Source organism: Physeter macrocephalus, chromosome 10 (assembly GCF_002837175.3).
Source record: "Physeter macrocephalus isolate SW-GA chromosome 10, ASM283717v5, whole genome shotgun sequence".
Taxonomy (NCBI): Eukaryota; Metazoa; Chordata; class Mammalia; order Artiodactyla; family Physeteridae; genus Physeter; species Physeter macrocephalus.
Window position 1 is genome coordinate 20476035 of NC_041223.1, and position 17242 is coordinate 20493276.

The 17242-nt window shown below is 36.2% G+C and overlaps 1 protein-coding gene across 9 annotated transcripts in view; it reads right to left on the reverse strand.

Moving 5' to 3' along the window:
* Window positions 1-17242, reverse strand: part of UTRN (utrophin) — a 517905-nt gene that overhangs the window by 29220 nt on the left and 471443 nt on the right. For all 9 annotated transcript variants that reach the window (XM_055087454.1, XM_024122697.3, XM_024122701.3 and 6 more), the window contains 3 exons: window positions 6603-6739; window positions 1031-1069; window positions 740-805 (listed from right to left, as the gene is read on the reverse strand). In XM_055087454.1, the coding sequence (XP_054943429.1) occupies window positions 740-805; window positions 1031-1069; window positions 6603-6739 (242 nt within the window). The remainder of the gene's footprint in view (window positions 1-739; window positions 806-1030; window positions 1070-6602; window positions 6740-17242) is intronic.

Here is a 17242-nt window from a genome sequence, read left to right on the forward strand (position 1 = left end):
CCTACTCCTTAGCAAGTGGGCCCCCCATTATTGGACTTCAGCTTCTGTCCCTTCATTCCTTCTCATCCTTTCCCCTTTCTCTACCTGCAGTCCTTTAAATAAACCATGTTCTTTCCTAGCTCAATGCTTTTGAGTATGTTTTTCCAATGGTCCAAGCCTGACTTTCTCCCAAAATTTCTACTTGGCCTAGACTCAGTTCAAATGTTACTATTTTATGGTGCTTAAACTAACCTTTTAAGGCATAGGTAGTAACTAGCACTGCCGATGCTTAGTATATATTTTTTTTTCCTGCAAGTTTGTACATACCATCAAGACCAGCCTATACTCTATATTGTTTGGGGACTCTAAAATAAACCCCTATAATAAAGCTTTAGCATACATTTAATTACATATTTTAATTCATATGTGCACCCCCTCCTGAGAACACTTTCAATCCCTACTTTCATTCACTGAAACTGGGTTACATTATCTAAACACTGCTTGTACAGTGTTTGGATTCTCATGAGCTCAGTAATCACATCCCTTGGAGATTTAGTCCATAGAATGTATAGCAGGTGTTTGGTAAAGTGCAAATTACAACATGGAGAGATGAAAGCCCAGATTTCAAATATAATGGAATCACGACTTCTGCAAAACTACCTCCCTTAAATCAAGGCATGTTAATGATATAAGATTAATACAGAAAGAGATACATTCTGGGTGGCAGTGCAGTGGAGGGCTCCTATCAAAAGTTTCTTACCGTGTAGCATACTGTTCTATTCTTGAATGGGTATCATCATGAAACAGCTGAGGAGACTGTGAAGGGCTGTAAGAGAGAAAGCAAATAAACAGTTTTACACACAAATGTTGATCCATGTTACTTTAGGAATGTTAGCTTGGTTAAATAATGAATTTGACATGCAGACAAACCACTAGGATTGTTACCCAGGAGGAAGAACTATTATTTTAGAACAAGAGTTTAGTAATCACCCCATGCTAATAAAGCTGATCAGAACATCAGTCTTGTGCATATGGAGCTGTGAATACTCACTCGTAGTGCTCTGGCCACATACTGATGAGTGTGATAGGACTGCAAAGAGGGCAGAGAGAGACAAAAGTCATAGAACAAACACTTTAGAGCAATTTAAGACAAAAGCAGTGGGGCGGAGGGGTGGGGGACATTCTCAGTTGTCTTCCACTCCCATGTTTGGTTGCCCTGAGGTCCACCGCGACAAAATCAAAACTAACAGAAGTGACTGTTTATTCTAGAAAAGATACTGTGTATTCAAGTGCCTGCAGGGGCCTTCTCACAGATATTACAGGGTATTTGTTGTAGATAGCAAACACATCTTTAAATAATCGGATTGAAAAAAGAAACAGAACGCTCTAAAATACCTCAAAATTATGGAATAACTTAAACAATAATGTTCCATAACATACTGAAGGGAGATGCAATCATATTTTTGTTTTTCCTGGAGAAGAAACTTGATCAGAATGGTAAAGTTAAATACCAAAGAATATACAATATACATTGTATATTGTAAAGTTAAATACCAAAGAATATACAATATACATTGTATACTGACGGCAGAGTTGCAATAAGATGAGAATGTTCTGAAACTTTGCTCCATTTTAAACGTAAAAATCCAAATCCAGGCGTACACAAAGTATCTCAACCTCACAGATTCACTGAGAAAAGATACAACCTAGATGCGATGCTTTCCTCTACACCCGGCCAAAATTCTCAATTATCCATAAAACTGAAAGCAACTTTTCTAGATCATGATACACTCACTCTCTTCAAGCAAAATTATATCCAGAAGTTCTACTGACAAAAGGAACGTTGCTTGAATCCGGGCTTGAGACTGGAACTTGATTATTCAGTATCTCTCCTAGCCCTGAGGGTACACTCCAACCTCCCAGCACTGCCTAGAAATCCCGAGGTCTCCATGTATCGTTTGAAAACAAATGATCCTAATTAAAAGCTAGTTCAGGGCTTCCCTGGTGGCGCAGTGGTTGAGAGTCCGCCTGCCGATGCAGGAGACACGGGTTCGTGCCCCGGTCCGCGAAGATGCCACGTGCCGCGGAGCGGCTGGGCCCGTGAGCCATGGCCGCTGAGCCTGCGCGTCCGGAGCCTGTGCTCCGCAACGGGAGAGGCCACAGCAGTGAGAGGCCTGCGTACCGCAAAAAAAAAAAAAAAAGCTAGTTCAAACCCTAACATCTTTTACTGGAGGTGAAGGAAGAGGAGGGAATACCGATGAATGTGGAAATTTAAAATTCTAAAGAAAATTAGTTTTCTAATTAAGCAAAGTCTCCTGCAAAAGCTAATGCTGATTGAAACAAAGAGGAAGGAAAGTTTAAATTATTCTAGATCTACTTGATTCTCCTATTTCTATTACAGATACATACTCAAGAAAAAGTTAATGATCTCATTATCTCCTACTGGGAAGCAAAAGTTGATGTCTGCATAGCAAAGGTTAAAAGAAGATGGAAGGTCATCTTATTGGGATGGAAAACTGAGACTCTTTGGACCTACTTTCAAAAACAGGCATTTATCCAGTCTGCGTTTGTCAGAACATCTATACTGTAAATAGACTTAATTACCCATGTATAAAATAGATACAACAACAATGAAACAAAACAGTATTATTCAATAGTCTTTTTACATCACTTTTCATTAACTCTGAAATATGTATGGTGTCAGGTAAATGATTTGCTATACACTTTCTAAAAAATAGGAACTACTTGAGAGACCATTTCTAAAATTCAAGTGTACCACAACGTTCGCTGTGAGCTTTAAATGTAAGAAACATATGTATTTTTTGATCTTAATTGAACTCAGAAAAGCTTTGTGATACTGCTTGAGTGGTTCCTGTAAGGTTAATTCAGTTAGCACAATAGGGATTCACTGAACTAAGATAAGAATGGCAGAAACAAAAAGCTGAATTGAAGTTTCTCAAGAGAAAGTTTTTTATATATTATGAAAATTTCTAAGAAGAGAAATAAAGATTAAAAAAATGCCAAAAGTTTACGCTTTATTGACTTCAAAGTGCCTTGATTTGCAGAAAAAAAATGTTAAGTGATAAGCTTTTTCATTTAATTCTAGAAGAGGAAAACTGGGCAATATTCTCCCTGCATTGTTAGAATCTATGATTAAAGGGGGTTAAAAATAAGACCAATCTATGTGTTAGCCCAGACCTCATAATGCAGCCTATCCCTGCTTTCCAGAGTGGTGTTTGAACAGAGTTTGGTTAATCACACACTAATACAGAAGGAATCTGACCCTACTAAATATACGTAATGTTATATGAACTATAACCCAGACTTTCTTTGAAGAACTTCGTGACTCCTTTGGTGCCTTAAATTCTCAGCAGACTGTTCTCATGCTTCCGATCTTTTTGCCTTCTGAAGTCCATTTCTCCCCAGGCAGAGTAAGTGCAGTCCCAGTGTGCTCTAACATACAAATCTTCAATGGCTCCCCACGGCTCTCAAGTAACCTACAACCACCGTGGCATGGCTTACAAGGTCCTTCATTAGCTGGTTCTTGCTTTTCTCTCCATTTTCATTTCTTGTCACGATTTCCAGCTTCCCATCCCAGTTTCTGAAACAATCTTGTCTTCAGGCTTTTGAAAATGTTTGCCTTGGCTTGAAACTCTCCCTCTCCTCCCCAGGCACCAAACACTGAGCGTTTGGCCCTATTACTCTTTCAGTTCTCCAGGTTAGCTGTCACTTCCTGCCAGTGCAATGCCCCCACAACCATAATTCTACTTACTATGAGTTGGTTCTTGCTACAGTAAGAACTTGAAAAAACATGAAACTCATCTACTCCACCTTAACCAATACCAGGGAGAGGTGTCCATTTTACTCCTTTTAATCTTCAGGGAAACCTTTTTGGCCAGTAAATCTCACTCAATTTTCAAATTACTTTGTCACTCTTTGAGCCTGTTTCTCAGGTTCATTTTCAACGGTAACTCTTTCATCAAGATCTACTCATTTATTTTGATTTATTTTTTGAAAAAAAAATCTTGCATAGTTATAAAATTAATCAAATAAGCCTAATCATGGATTTGTTTACCTTCTTTTACTAATAACTAATTTTCCCATAAATCACCTCCACGCATGCATGTATAATTACTGGATAGGGGATAAGACCTTACATTTTGCAGAGATGAAAGAGAAAGAAGAGAAAGAAAATTCTAATCAGCTTCATATATAACTTCAACACATTTACCACTTTGCTGGTTTTTCTCCAATGTTCTCTTCCCGCAAATAGGAGAATAAATGAAATCAAATTTTTTACTACCCACTCATGTAAATTGTTACACCAGAAGATTAAGTGGCCCTGTACTGGAAAGGGCTCAGTAGAAAAATGAACTATACCGACTCCAAGAACACATCCTAGGAGTGAAAAAAGAAGAAAACCTGCCCAATGTATCCAGTAGCTCATAAATCTTTTTCAAAACGATCTTGTGACATCTGACTTAATCTTACACTCCTTCTTTTCTTTCTCTTGTTTTCCTCTCACCGACAATGCTGGTAAGTTTATGTTAGCTAAAATGAAGCATCTTCAGAGTTACAGCCAAAAATCATAGCACAAAATTATTTGGCACACTTTTCTGTTCTTTTTTACTTTCACTGAGTCACCCAGAATAGAATGATTGATGTCAGTGATTACTTTGACAGTGAAAGGCAAATTATCAAAATTGCCTCAAAGGAGTTTAAAAGATCTATCTATCTGTATGACTCATATGAAACATGCAGATATCTGGGACATAAATGGTCCCAAATGGTTTATCCAAAGAGTGAAAGGCACATCACTATTTCAAACCTATCAAAGTATCCTATAAATAAAAGCACTGTGTGATAATTCTATGCTTCAGGCAGTTACTCCAAAGGTTATTTAGATCTGATACCAAGATAAGTAAAATTTTATCTTTATTAGAAGGTGTTCAGCATAGTTAAGCTATATATTGGATACTAAAACAAATAAGAATGTATTATCATACACTTTTGAAAAAAAAAAGAAAAAAAATCTATCCACAAAACCAAAACTATACCTTTCCTTATGGATTTTAAGTATTTGAGTAGTGTCCTTTAAACTGAAATCGTTTCAATAAAATTTCTTCTAAAATGTACTGTGGAAAAAATGACTGGGAGGCATATATCTTAATTGTACAGAATTTGAAATCAAGCAAGGTTATCAAAAAGTTTGAATTTCTTGGTATACTTTAAATGAGTATGTGGTATTTTTATCTACATATACAGCTGCTTTATATTTCTTTCTGCTGCACACCCATAATGTTACCTATAGAGGGATAAAAATACCTACTATGCTTTGGCTGTGGCCTTTCTTCTACTTCTTAGCAGTTCAACAAATTTAAAAAAAAAAAACTGCACATAAATGTAGCAAAGCCCCTGGTCTATAAGGTTTTATATGGAAAAAAAAATTGGACTAAATAGTCTATCCCTCTATTTTGACATCTTTGAGACATGGACTGTCATAATACACTGGACGATTACTATTCTCTGATTCTCTCTCATATACACAATAAAATGAATTATGAGTTTTGAAGGTTAAATGTCAACACATTTTTATACTTCTTATTATAATTTTCTCTACTATAAATATAGGAAGCTCCTCACTTCACACTTCAGAGCTTCTCTTCTGTAGTTATTTGAGAGGGCATATTTCTGTAACTAGAACTTCACTATTCTTTACGACTAGGCACTCTGCTGATAATTAACAATAAAAGTTAATTTCTCCCAAGATTCAAGCACAAGAAAATTGCCTTGGCAGGCATATTTATGCTGCTATTTTTAAAAAGTAATTCAAAGATTTAAAATCATATTTATTTTGATCTTGATGTATAATTGTTTAGTAATTTAAAATTTGCTCTTGCATTTCTTCTGGCTCACTTTAAAATTTCTTTTTCTTTTCATTTCAGGCTATAAATTGCTATTCTCTGCTTTATAATCCCAAAGTAATCGTGTTACTTGAAGCTTTGTTTCACTGATGTTTGTAAACTCAAATTATACACTTTTAAGAAATTTGTCTATTTCATGTACTATATAAAGCTGTCTCATTTTGCTGTCTTCATGTTCAAGAAAAAAAGAAATTAGAAATGTAATGTGAGATTTTGATGAGATTTAGTATAGGTATATATCTGAAGCAAGAGATTAAGTATTATTAGTAAAATTGTATTAAAAATATGTAAAATGAGTGCAAAACATACTACAAGAAATAGTAAAAACATCCCACAAAGAGAGAAAAATGGAAAATAAATAAAATAATGAAAAAGCATATAATACCACAATTGACTTTAAGTATTTTTAAGAATAAAAGAGATGACTAATGCAAAGGCTGACACATTATTACATATTTTAAAAGTTTAGGAACACAGGCAAAGTTAAACCTGGAAGTTTTGCTGTGCCGTCAAAAGCAAACAGTCAAAATTCATGTTGTGAATACTGATTCCAAGTTTATTTTACCTCTTTTAAAATGAAACATTTTACCAAAACACAAATTCTTTTTTGGTATCAAATTTCTCTTTTGTCACTAACATAAAACTAGCAGATATAAGAGCATATACAAATACAAGTTTTAATAGTAAAATTAAACTTACGTCTCTAAGTTGTCACCTTCAAGAACTGTCTGGACAGGCAGGTAGCCAAGCCGAGGATGTTTGGCAAAGTATTTCTTCGATCTGAACTTATTCTTCAGCACCTTTGTGAAGTCCCGTACATCTTCCCCAGATGTTGTCTATGAGGTTGAAAAAATTACACTTTTCTCATTAAAATGGAAGGAGACAACTATCTACAATCAAATTAGAGTAGATGTAAACTGCAATTACATGACCACAGTTTCAGTAGCTTTATGTATTTTTGGAATAGCACACACGGTCATAACACATGGCAATCAGGACTCATCATTAAATATACCCAGCAATTAGTTTACAATTTTAAATTTTCTATTGAGCACAAACCATAAGTAGATAATTTCCCCAATATGTTAAAAATTGGGCCTAAAAGTAAAATTAGTTTGGCAATGTTATTGGTTGATTCCTTTCACTAAAAAAGCTGCACTATGTTATTAAACATTTGGTGATGACGAAGTATTCTGGATATTATATGGTTTTAACTAAGGTGAATAAATCAGGCTGAGCTATACACACAGCCTGTACAAGTCAACATAAATTGTAATCTGGAAAAGGAGAAATACACAAGAGAGAAAGAGCAGGGCCACACTGGTTCTCTATATTGCAAGAAATACTGTCAGATTCTTTGTTCTTTTCCAACCATACAAACATATAATTATTCGACACGGACTAAATTACTAATGGCGATATAAAATGTGACTTTTTTTTTTTTTTTTGCGGTACGCGGGCCTCTCACTGCTGTGGCCTCTCCCATTGCGGAGCACAGGCTCCGGACGCGCAGGCTCAGCGGCCATGGCTCACGGGCATGTGGGATCTTCCCGTACCGGGGCACGAACCCGTGTCTCCTGCATCGGCAGGCGGACTCTCAACCACTGCGCCACCAGGGAAGCCCCTAAAATGTGACTTTTTAAAGAAGCATTTCAAGATGATTAGTTACTAATCATTTAGGGTAAGGTGGGCTGAAATCTACCCCAACTCCCAAGCCCTCATCCACTCAATGAACTGTTCTCTGAGCCCCAGTTTTCTACTCTGTATCATCAATTCTAGTTTTTTTTGGAATATGTTAAACAGACATCAACTTTAGTCCTCCTGAAAGTGTATTTAAAATATTGATGTGTGCAGAACTGAACTGAAACCTTGGTCATCTGACTCCTAGTTGGCTATCCCTTCTACAACTAGACAGACCTCACGCCAACCTCTTTACAAAGCAAAACCAGAGGACTTTTCTATAAAGCAAACTGAGTACTAAATATATTGACTTACCTGTCACCTGCTTCTCTCCAGGCCTTGCACCCTCCCCAGTCTGTCTTTTCCCTCATGACAACATGCCCAAGACGTATACAAACTTGTTTTGCAAACAGAAGTTTAACAAAATGTAATTATTTTTTAAAATAACTGAATGGAGTCAACCCTTATGTGGTTTTGTTACTTTCTATTTGCTCCCATTCCACCTAAATATGTTTTCTTCTTGTAAACAGTTAAGGAAACTTTTGATTCTCTAAGCCTGCAGAGCAGAGAGAAAACATAAATCAGCCCAAGCTATTTATACATCAATTTTTACCTTATTTAAAAGGATATGTATAGCAAGCAAAGCCCACATTATCAGCAGGCCTTGCTATCAGACCCACAATGTCAAATCTTTTCCTGAATAACAAAGAAAAAACTATATAATACCTGCAGTTATATAGATACAGACCCTCCCAAATATAAAGTATAGAAAATGAGCTATTAATGGGGAAAAAAAAAATCCAAGGCACTCTGTAGAGGAGAAAGGGTTGCTATAAGATGATGGTTTGGGGGTATTAAAATCTAACCAGGCAGAACAGGAGAGAGAAGCAGAACACAGTTGGAAGTAAAGAAGGCAATATTTAGAGACACAATGCCTGGTATACAGAATAAAGCCAAAAGGATATATCACTACTATAAAGGACATTTGGACTTTTTGCAATGGGTATCACAACCACAGATCATTAAGTTTATACATATGTTTATCCTGAATGTTTTGGTAAAGAGAAAAAAAAAAGGAAGAAGCTTTCCATGATAGAAATACAAAAAGAAGGCCCCATGCAATAATAAGCATTTATGACCCAATTTATTTCTATGTCTGCCCTTAACACACTGTTAATACACAAGGAGATAAAGAAGTAACGGCCTCCAGCTTTTACTTGGTCCATTTCCATCTGGCAATAAGAAGGTTTTTATTGCTCGGGCCAGTGATTTTCAAGCCATATCCAGGTCTTTAACTCAGGCAGCCCTGAGTGGGGCGGGTGGGAGAAAAGGCCAGGTGGGCAAGGCACCGGGCCACTTCCCCAGTCTGCCTCAGCCAGGACAGCGTACAATACAGTGCCCTTTAGTATATTCATGGCGTTGTGCAACCATCACCACAATCTAATTCTAGAACATCATCATCACCTCAAAAAGAAAGAAAGCCTGTACCAATTAGCAATCATTCCCACCCCTCTCCCCACCCCCATCTCCTCCCCTCAGCCTCTGGCAACCACTAATCTACTTTCTGTTTCTGTGGATTTGTCTATTCTGGACATTTCTTATAAATGGAATCAAATAACATGTGGTCTTTTGTGACTGGCTTCTTTTACTTGTATAATGTTCTTCTAGCTTATCTCTATTTTGGTTTCAATGTGAACTCTTGCTTGGGAAAAAAATGACACATCATTAAAAGTACGAGTCCAATTCCGCATCACACATTCTTTAGCTAAATACATTCAGGACATGGAAGGACAAAGCAAAACCAACCGACCAATAAAAAACCCTTCTCTCTCGCACAAAAAACAAACAAAAAACACCTACCTGCCTCCCAAAAAGTTATAGCAGGGGTTTCAGATAATGCTCAAATTTGATATTTAGAAAAAATGAGTGCATTCTCATATACAGTGCTAATGAGGAAAAAAAACTACCACCAGCAGTTGTAATTTAAGGGCACTAAATTCACTAATGCTATAAACTTTATGCAATATTAAAAGGAAAAGTGAAAAGTAATTCATCCCACAGGAATGTGATTCTTTAGCTGGTATAGAGCCAAGAAAGTGAATTATGCCTATTTTCTCACCAAAAAAAGGTTAAAATAGGGTAATCCCTGGCAGTCTAGTGGTGAGGACACTGCACTTCCAATGTTGGAGGTGCAGGTTCGATCTCTGGTCAGGGAACTAAGATCCTGCATGCCGCGTGGCGTGGCCAAAAAAAAAGGCTTAAATATATTTGTACATATTTGGTCTAATTTCCTATCTAATAACAGTACCTAATATTTCTCTGTTTGAAGGTGCTAGAGCAACGGTTTGGTAAAAAGCTAAACAGAGGACCACCCACCTAGCATAATGAATATCATCAAATTCAACTCTGTCTCCATGCTAGTATGGAGACAGAGTTATTCTTGTTCTTTTTAAAGCAAACAACTATTGATATTATGATATGAAGATGAACTCGAAAGGATCATTCATTACTACAGAAATTATCCAGCATGTTAAGTTATCCATGCATTTCTCGAAAGACGTTTTCACTTACTGCTGTAAGAAAAGAAATAAAAAGAACAAAAGACTCTGTAGATCTCATTAGATGTAACGAGGGTAATATATTAGCACAGAAGTCTCACCTTATAAATAGCTTTCCTTCAATCTTTTTTTTTTACTATCAAGGGCGGTGAGAGTATCATCACTATTTTGACCCAAAAGGAAACTGACACTAAGGCTTTCAGGGATTCAGATTGACAAGGTCAGTAAGGCAAGAGCTGCTCTTGCAAACCTGGGTCTTTTCACCATACCAGAGCTATATCACCTCTCCAAGAAAAATGGAACAGTCTTAAGTTTTGTAAGAAAAAGAAGCCATAGCCATTGACTAAACTATTATTATAGTCTGAATTTTGCCTTTATTTTAAATAAAGTACTACTAAGATACTCTGTGGCTGATTTTTACAAAATTTATATTGAAATGTCATTTTATAACTTTTAAATTGCATATATAAGAAATGTTCAGTGCAAATACAATTAGAAAAAAAATACACATGGAAGAGAAAAAGAGAAAAATTAAAATTGCCAGCTCTTCTGTCACCCAGAGATAACCATTCTTAAAATAGTTGTAACTGGACTGTTTTATTTTTTAATCCTTTTTATTGCAAAATAAAACACAGATATATAAAACTATATACAACAGGCACCTGGTTTAATAAAATAAATTATATGGTGAATACCATCCAGTCAGGAAATTGAACTTTGTTGGACATTTCAGAAGCCTTATTCCAGTCATAACCCCTTCTCACCTCCCTAAAACCAGCATCCTCATTTTTATAATAATAAAAATTGTGTTTTAAAAATAGTTTTAAAAATCCTTGTGTTTTAAAAGTAGTTTCATCACTCCAATGTCTGTCCCTAGATACTATAGTTTAGTCTAGCTCATTTTTTAAAATCTGATATATTTTAAGTCATTTTTAATCTACCAGATTTCTTCTTCATACTTGCCATTTCATTACAATTTATCTGTTGGAAACTCAGGCAGTTCAACCCGTAAAGTTTTCAAGAGTAGGATTTTGCTGGTTGCATATTTTTGGTGTAGTTTAGCATGCTCCTTTGGATATCCTGCAAATTGGCAGCTGGATCCAGAGAATGCATGAGACTCAATGAGACTCAGGTTTGCTCTTTTGGCAAGATTATCGGTGGTGTGTGGTAGGATTATAGGAGACACATGATGTGTGGTCATCTCTCTTACATAATCCTAGTAACTTTCATGCTAAATGCCTATATCCATCCAATGAGGGCTTTAAAATGGTGATATTCTAATTCTACCACTCATTTTTAGTTGAAAAAAAATTTTAAGCACATCCCCCTCATCCATTTAGTCACTCAATAGTACAGTTCATTCAGGAAAGGCAGGATTACATGTTTGATTTTTCTCTTTTATTGACCAATTTTCCCTGTAATGAATTGATTTCCTACCATCTTCAAAGAAGACCAATTTTTAAATTATTTTAAAATATCATTATGAATTCACAGATTAACATATTTGATGAGTTTTGATCTATTGCAATTACTGTTGACCCTTGAACAACACGGGTTTGAATGACGCGGGTCCACTCATACACAGATTTTTTTCACTAAATATGTACTATAGCACTACACAAACCGTGGATGTGGAGGGCCCACTGTAAAGGTTACGTAGATTTTCCACTCTCCAGGGGTTTGCTGCTCCTAACCCCTGAGTTGTTCAAGGGTCAACTGTATTATCATTATTGAAGCTCAAACTGTCCCATCTTTGACCAGTAAGAGCCTCTTCCTTGTTGTCCCATTTAGTTTAAGTTCTACTGGTAACAATATAGTTAATGCTCTCCTATCAGTCCGTAGGATGTTATGTCTCTAGTTACTTTGGTTGTCTAAGCCTGGTCTCTAACAAATTCCCCAAGAAGTGCTCATAGGACCAATATTACCTGAGCTCTTACATGTTGATGATGCATTTCCTGTGTCCTTTGCTAGTTACTAGAAAGTTGGTTTTTCTGGATATGAAATTCTTGGCTCATATATTTTTCCCTTGAGTTTCTTAAGTATGTTCCTCCATTTTCTTTTGGTATAAAGTATTGCAGTTGAAAAGTCTGATGGTTATTTAATTTTCTTTCCTTTTTAAGTCATTTTTTCCTTTTGTTTAAATGACCAAAGGATTTTCTTTTTATTTTAAAGTCCATTAATTTTACCAGAATATGCCATAGTGTTGATCATTCTGAGTTAGTGTTCTCAGGCATAATATACTCTTTCAGTATACAGACTCACTTTTTCTTGTTCTTCTGGGTTTTTTTTTTGTTTTTTTTTTTGAGGGAGGGAAGATTTTCTTCAAAAACATTTTTTTGGAAGTAGAATTGATTAGTTTTCCTTCTTTTTAAATTTTATTTTATTTTATTGTTTTATTTTTTATCTTTGGCCCCCCCCATGAGGCATGCAGGATCTTAGTTCTCCAACCAGAGATCAAACCCATACCCCCTACAGTGGAAGCATGGAGTCTTAGCCACTGGACCGCCAGGGAAGTCCCTTTAATTTTTATTTTTAGTGTTTGTTCTACCTTATCTTGGGTTTCTTCTTCAGGGACTCATATTATCCATACTTCCAGTCCTTTTTTGGGGGGCCTATCTTAAGTATTTGTCATTTTCTCTTGAATCCCTTATATTGCTTTCTTCACTTCTTTTTAAGTTTTAACGTTTGCCTCTTATTCACCTTCTATTTCTTTTATGGTTTTATCTGCTCTGTTTATTAAGACTAAAATTAATTAGCCTTAATTTCTGAAATTATTTTTCTTTTATTTCTAACTCTTTCCTATGTTCTATCACCCCAAAATATGCCAAAGGGGCATATTGATTACTTTAAATTAAAGTTAATTGAGAAACAGCCAGGGCAAGAACAGTCTGACCCTACTCTTTGTCCCTCTGAAAGCAGGAAATAATCTCCCATGTAAAAGGTACCCTCCCTGCACCAGGACACAGAGAAACATCCTTATCGCTAGAAATAGGGAATTCAAGGCTGAGAAAGCTGTGGAACCATCTGCTTAGATTCTTCAGTAATTGGTAGCCAAGCCTAAGTTTCTTCGTCTTGTCGGTTCTTCACAAAGTTATTGGGTTTTTTTGCCTAAAAGGTACAAAACTGCCTGCTTTGGTCACTTCTTTGAGTCTCTCGTATGCACAAAATTAAACTTTGATTTTCTCTTGTTAGTCTGTCTCATGTCAATTTAATTATTAGACCAGTCAGAAGAACCTAGATGGGTAGAGGTAAATTTTTTCTTCCCCAACAATATGTTGCAAGTTTTGTGACTAGTGGTGGTTTGTTACCACCTAGATTTATTTGGGGGATATCCCATTACCTAGTTTTGTTGTAAATATTATCCAGAGGTTTGGTTTTGCTGTCTAGATCTCTGTCTCTTTTTATGTAACTACTTTACAAATGGGAAGAAAATGGCAAAGTCAAAAGAGATTGAAAACTCTGAAGCCACTGCTACCACCATCTCCCCCAAATCCTTCTGGACTCATTTTTAACAAGCACATAAGAACTCTCACATCCAAATGAGGACTGTCCTTCAAATTGTCATTTTTGGAAATCTAATGAAGGTGACTCACTGTGAAAAACATTTAAAAACTGAACCTACACAGACAAGTGGGTATGTGAATACTTTAAAATATACTTTCCTCTGTTATGCTGCTATTAAGAAGCAGTGAGATAATAACGAAAACTTATTTGGATAATGCTAAGTAGTTAGTTCTTGACTTGCTCCCCACCAACTAGTACAAATCAATTATTTTAAAAGTGTTGCTGAATTATAAAATGTAGCCTGGTTGGTAAGTCTGTCCATGTAACTCTCTACACAAATCCCCAACTAGTACAAATCAATTATTTTAAAAGTGTTGCTGAATTATAAAATGTAGCCTGGGGTAAGTCTGTCCATGTAACTCTCTACCCAAATCCCAAAAAATCCTGTGTAAGCTGGTATGAGATGATTTTTCACTGTTGAGTTCTATTTTGCCAACCAAAGTTGGGGGTATTTTAAATTTTCCTCTGTTTTACTCCTTGATTGGGAACAAATATAGACTTCATATAGAGCAAAATTTAGAGTTAGAGAACTACAAATAAAAAAATAAAACCATATTCATTTTAAATCTCCTCAAAATTCCTTTGGTCAATTCATGACTTGGGATGGCACTATTACCTAATTCCTTAACAAATACTCCCAACATTAGACTTTTAACTTAACTACAAATATGCATAAGTTATAGACAGAGGAAAACAAGGAAGAACAAGGAGGAAAACCAAGATTACATAAGAAACAACACAGTCTTTGGCACATGAGTAGAATAATTATTATTATTTGGATCATGCACAAATACAAAAATCATTGTTGAACAACACCCTCATTAGCAGGAATTATATCTTACATATAGAAGTCAATCGTTCCAAACAATAGATGCATACTTCTAAAGAGAACATTTCATTATCATAGGGCTTATCTTAAAGATGCTCCAATAGTTTTTTTAAAATTGCAAAACAACCTCTCAGTTTTGCTTTAAGTTTCCTAGATGTCAACAAGTTGAAGTTCAGACACACTGAATTCTATAGGTAGGATGACATTAGTAAGATAAGCTGAGTCTTTCCAGTTCTAATGGAAAAATATGAAACTAAAATATTAGCATTAACAGAATCATCAGAGGGTCAAGAATAAGTAATGAGTCATCCAAAGTAAAATGGATTTTGCTCAAATGTCACCTTAAAAGCTAACAACAGGGCTTCCCTGGTGGCACAGTGGTTAAGAATCCACCTGCCAATACCGGGGACATGGTTTCGAGCCCTGGTCCGGGAAGATCCCACATGCCACAGAGCAACTAAACCCGTGCGCCACAACTACTGAGCCTGCACTCTAGAACCTGTGAGCCACAACTACTGAGCCCATGTGCCACAACTACTGAAGCCCGCGTGCCTAGAGCCCGTGCTCCACAACAAGAGAAGCCACCGCAATGAGAAGCCTGTACACCGCAATGAAGAGTAGCCCCCACTCGCCGCAACCAGAGAAAAAAGACCCTGCGCAGCATCGAAGAAGACCCAATGCAGCCAAAAATAATAAAATAAAATAAAATAATTTTTAAAAAAGCTAACAACAATGTAAATGCACTCAACTTACTGGGAAAATAATGTAAAGTGGGCAAGAACCGAAAACCCACCTTAGGATGCTGAGATCAGAGAAAGAGCAATGAGGCTGCACTTTCAGCATATTGGCAAACATCCCAAGTCTCATCTGAAGAAGTAAGACTGCCAGAAATAAGCTACACTAACTCAATGGAGAGCTTTCCAAAGAATGAATCAGCATTTTCTATATTTAATGTTTATTGTCTTATTAATACATTGATGCTGGCAGGGGTGGAGAGGGGTGGACAAAACAACTATTTCTAGTTTTGTCCTTTGTTCTTTTTGTTTTTGTTTGTTTCTTGCCAACCATATACAGTTGTAAAGAAAAGATGTTATTTCACTTTTAACTTTAAAAAGAAAACTTTTTCTATTTTTTCAGTAGAAAACTGATTTTTCTACATTTTCTAAAAATACTGAAAATATGAAATCTTGGGGGTTTTCTATTTTTCTTTTTTTATACAGAAGGTTCTTATTCGTTATCTATTTTATACATATTAGTGTATATATATATATACCAATCCCAATCTCCCAATTCATCCTACCACCCCGCCTCCCCCGGCTTTCCCCCGTTGGTGTCCATACGTTTGTTCTCTATAACTGTCTCTATTTCTGCCTTACAAACCGGTTCATCTGTACCATTTTTCTAAATTCCACATACATGCTTTAATGTATGACATTTGTTTTTCTCTTTCTGGCTTACTTCACTCTGTATGACAGTCTCTATGTCCATCCACGTCTCTGCAAATGACCCAATTTTGTTCCTGGCTATTGTAAATAGTGCTTCAATGAACACTGGGGTACATGTGTCTTTGAATTATGGTTTTCTCAGGGTATACGCCCAATAGTGGGATTGCCGGGTCATGACCTCATTGTAGTTTTGATTTGCATTTCTCTAACAATTAGTGATGCTGAGCAGCTTTTCAGGTGCCTCTTGGCCATCTGTAAGTCTTCTTTGCAGAAATGTCTGTTTAGGTCTTCTGCTCATTTTTTGATGACCATAGGTGCATGGGTTTATCTCTGGGCTTTCTATCCTGTTCCATTGACCTATATTTCTGTGTTTGTGCCAGTACCATATTGTCTTGATTATTGTAGCTTTGTAGTATAGTCTGAAGTCAGGGAGTTTGATTCCTCCAGCTCCGTTTTTTTCCTTCAAGATTGCTTTGGCTATTCGGGGTCTTTTGTTTCTCTGTACAAATTTTAAGATTTTTTGTTCTAGTTCTGTAAAAAATGCCTTTGGTAATTTGATAGGGATTGCATTGAATCTGTAGATTGCATTGGGTAGTATAGCCATTTTCACAATATTGATTGTTCTAATCCAAGAGCATGCTATATCTCCCCATCTGTTTGTGTCGTCTTTGATTTCTTTCATCCGTGTCTTACAGTTTTCTGGTCTTATCTTCAGGATTATCTATGTATAGTATCATGTCATCCACAAACAGTGAGTTTTACTTCTTCTTTTTCAATCTGTATTCCTTTTATCTCTTTTCCTTCTCTTATTGCCGTGGCTAGGACTTCCAAAACTATGTTGAATAATAGTGGTGAGAGTGGACACCCTTGTTTTGTTCCTGATCTTAGAGGAAATGCTTTCAGTTTTTCACCACTGAGAATGTTGTTTGCTGTGGTTTGTTGTATATGGCCTTTATTATGTTGAGGTAGGTACCCTCTATGCCCACTTTCTGGAGAGTTTTTATCTTAAGTCGGTGTTCAATTTTGTCAAAAGATTTTTCTGCACCTATTGAGATGGTTTTTATTCATATGGTTTTTTTTCTTCACTTGTTAATATGGTGTATCACATTGATTGACTTGTATATATTGAAGAATCCTTGCATCCCTGGGATAAATCCCACTTGATCATGGTGTATGATCCTTTTAATGTGTTGTTGGATTCTGTTTGCTAGTATTTTCTTGAGGATTTTTGCATCTATATTCATCAGTGATATTGGTCTGTAA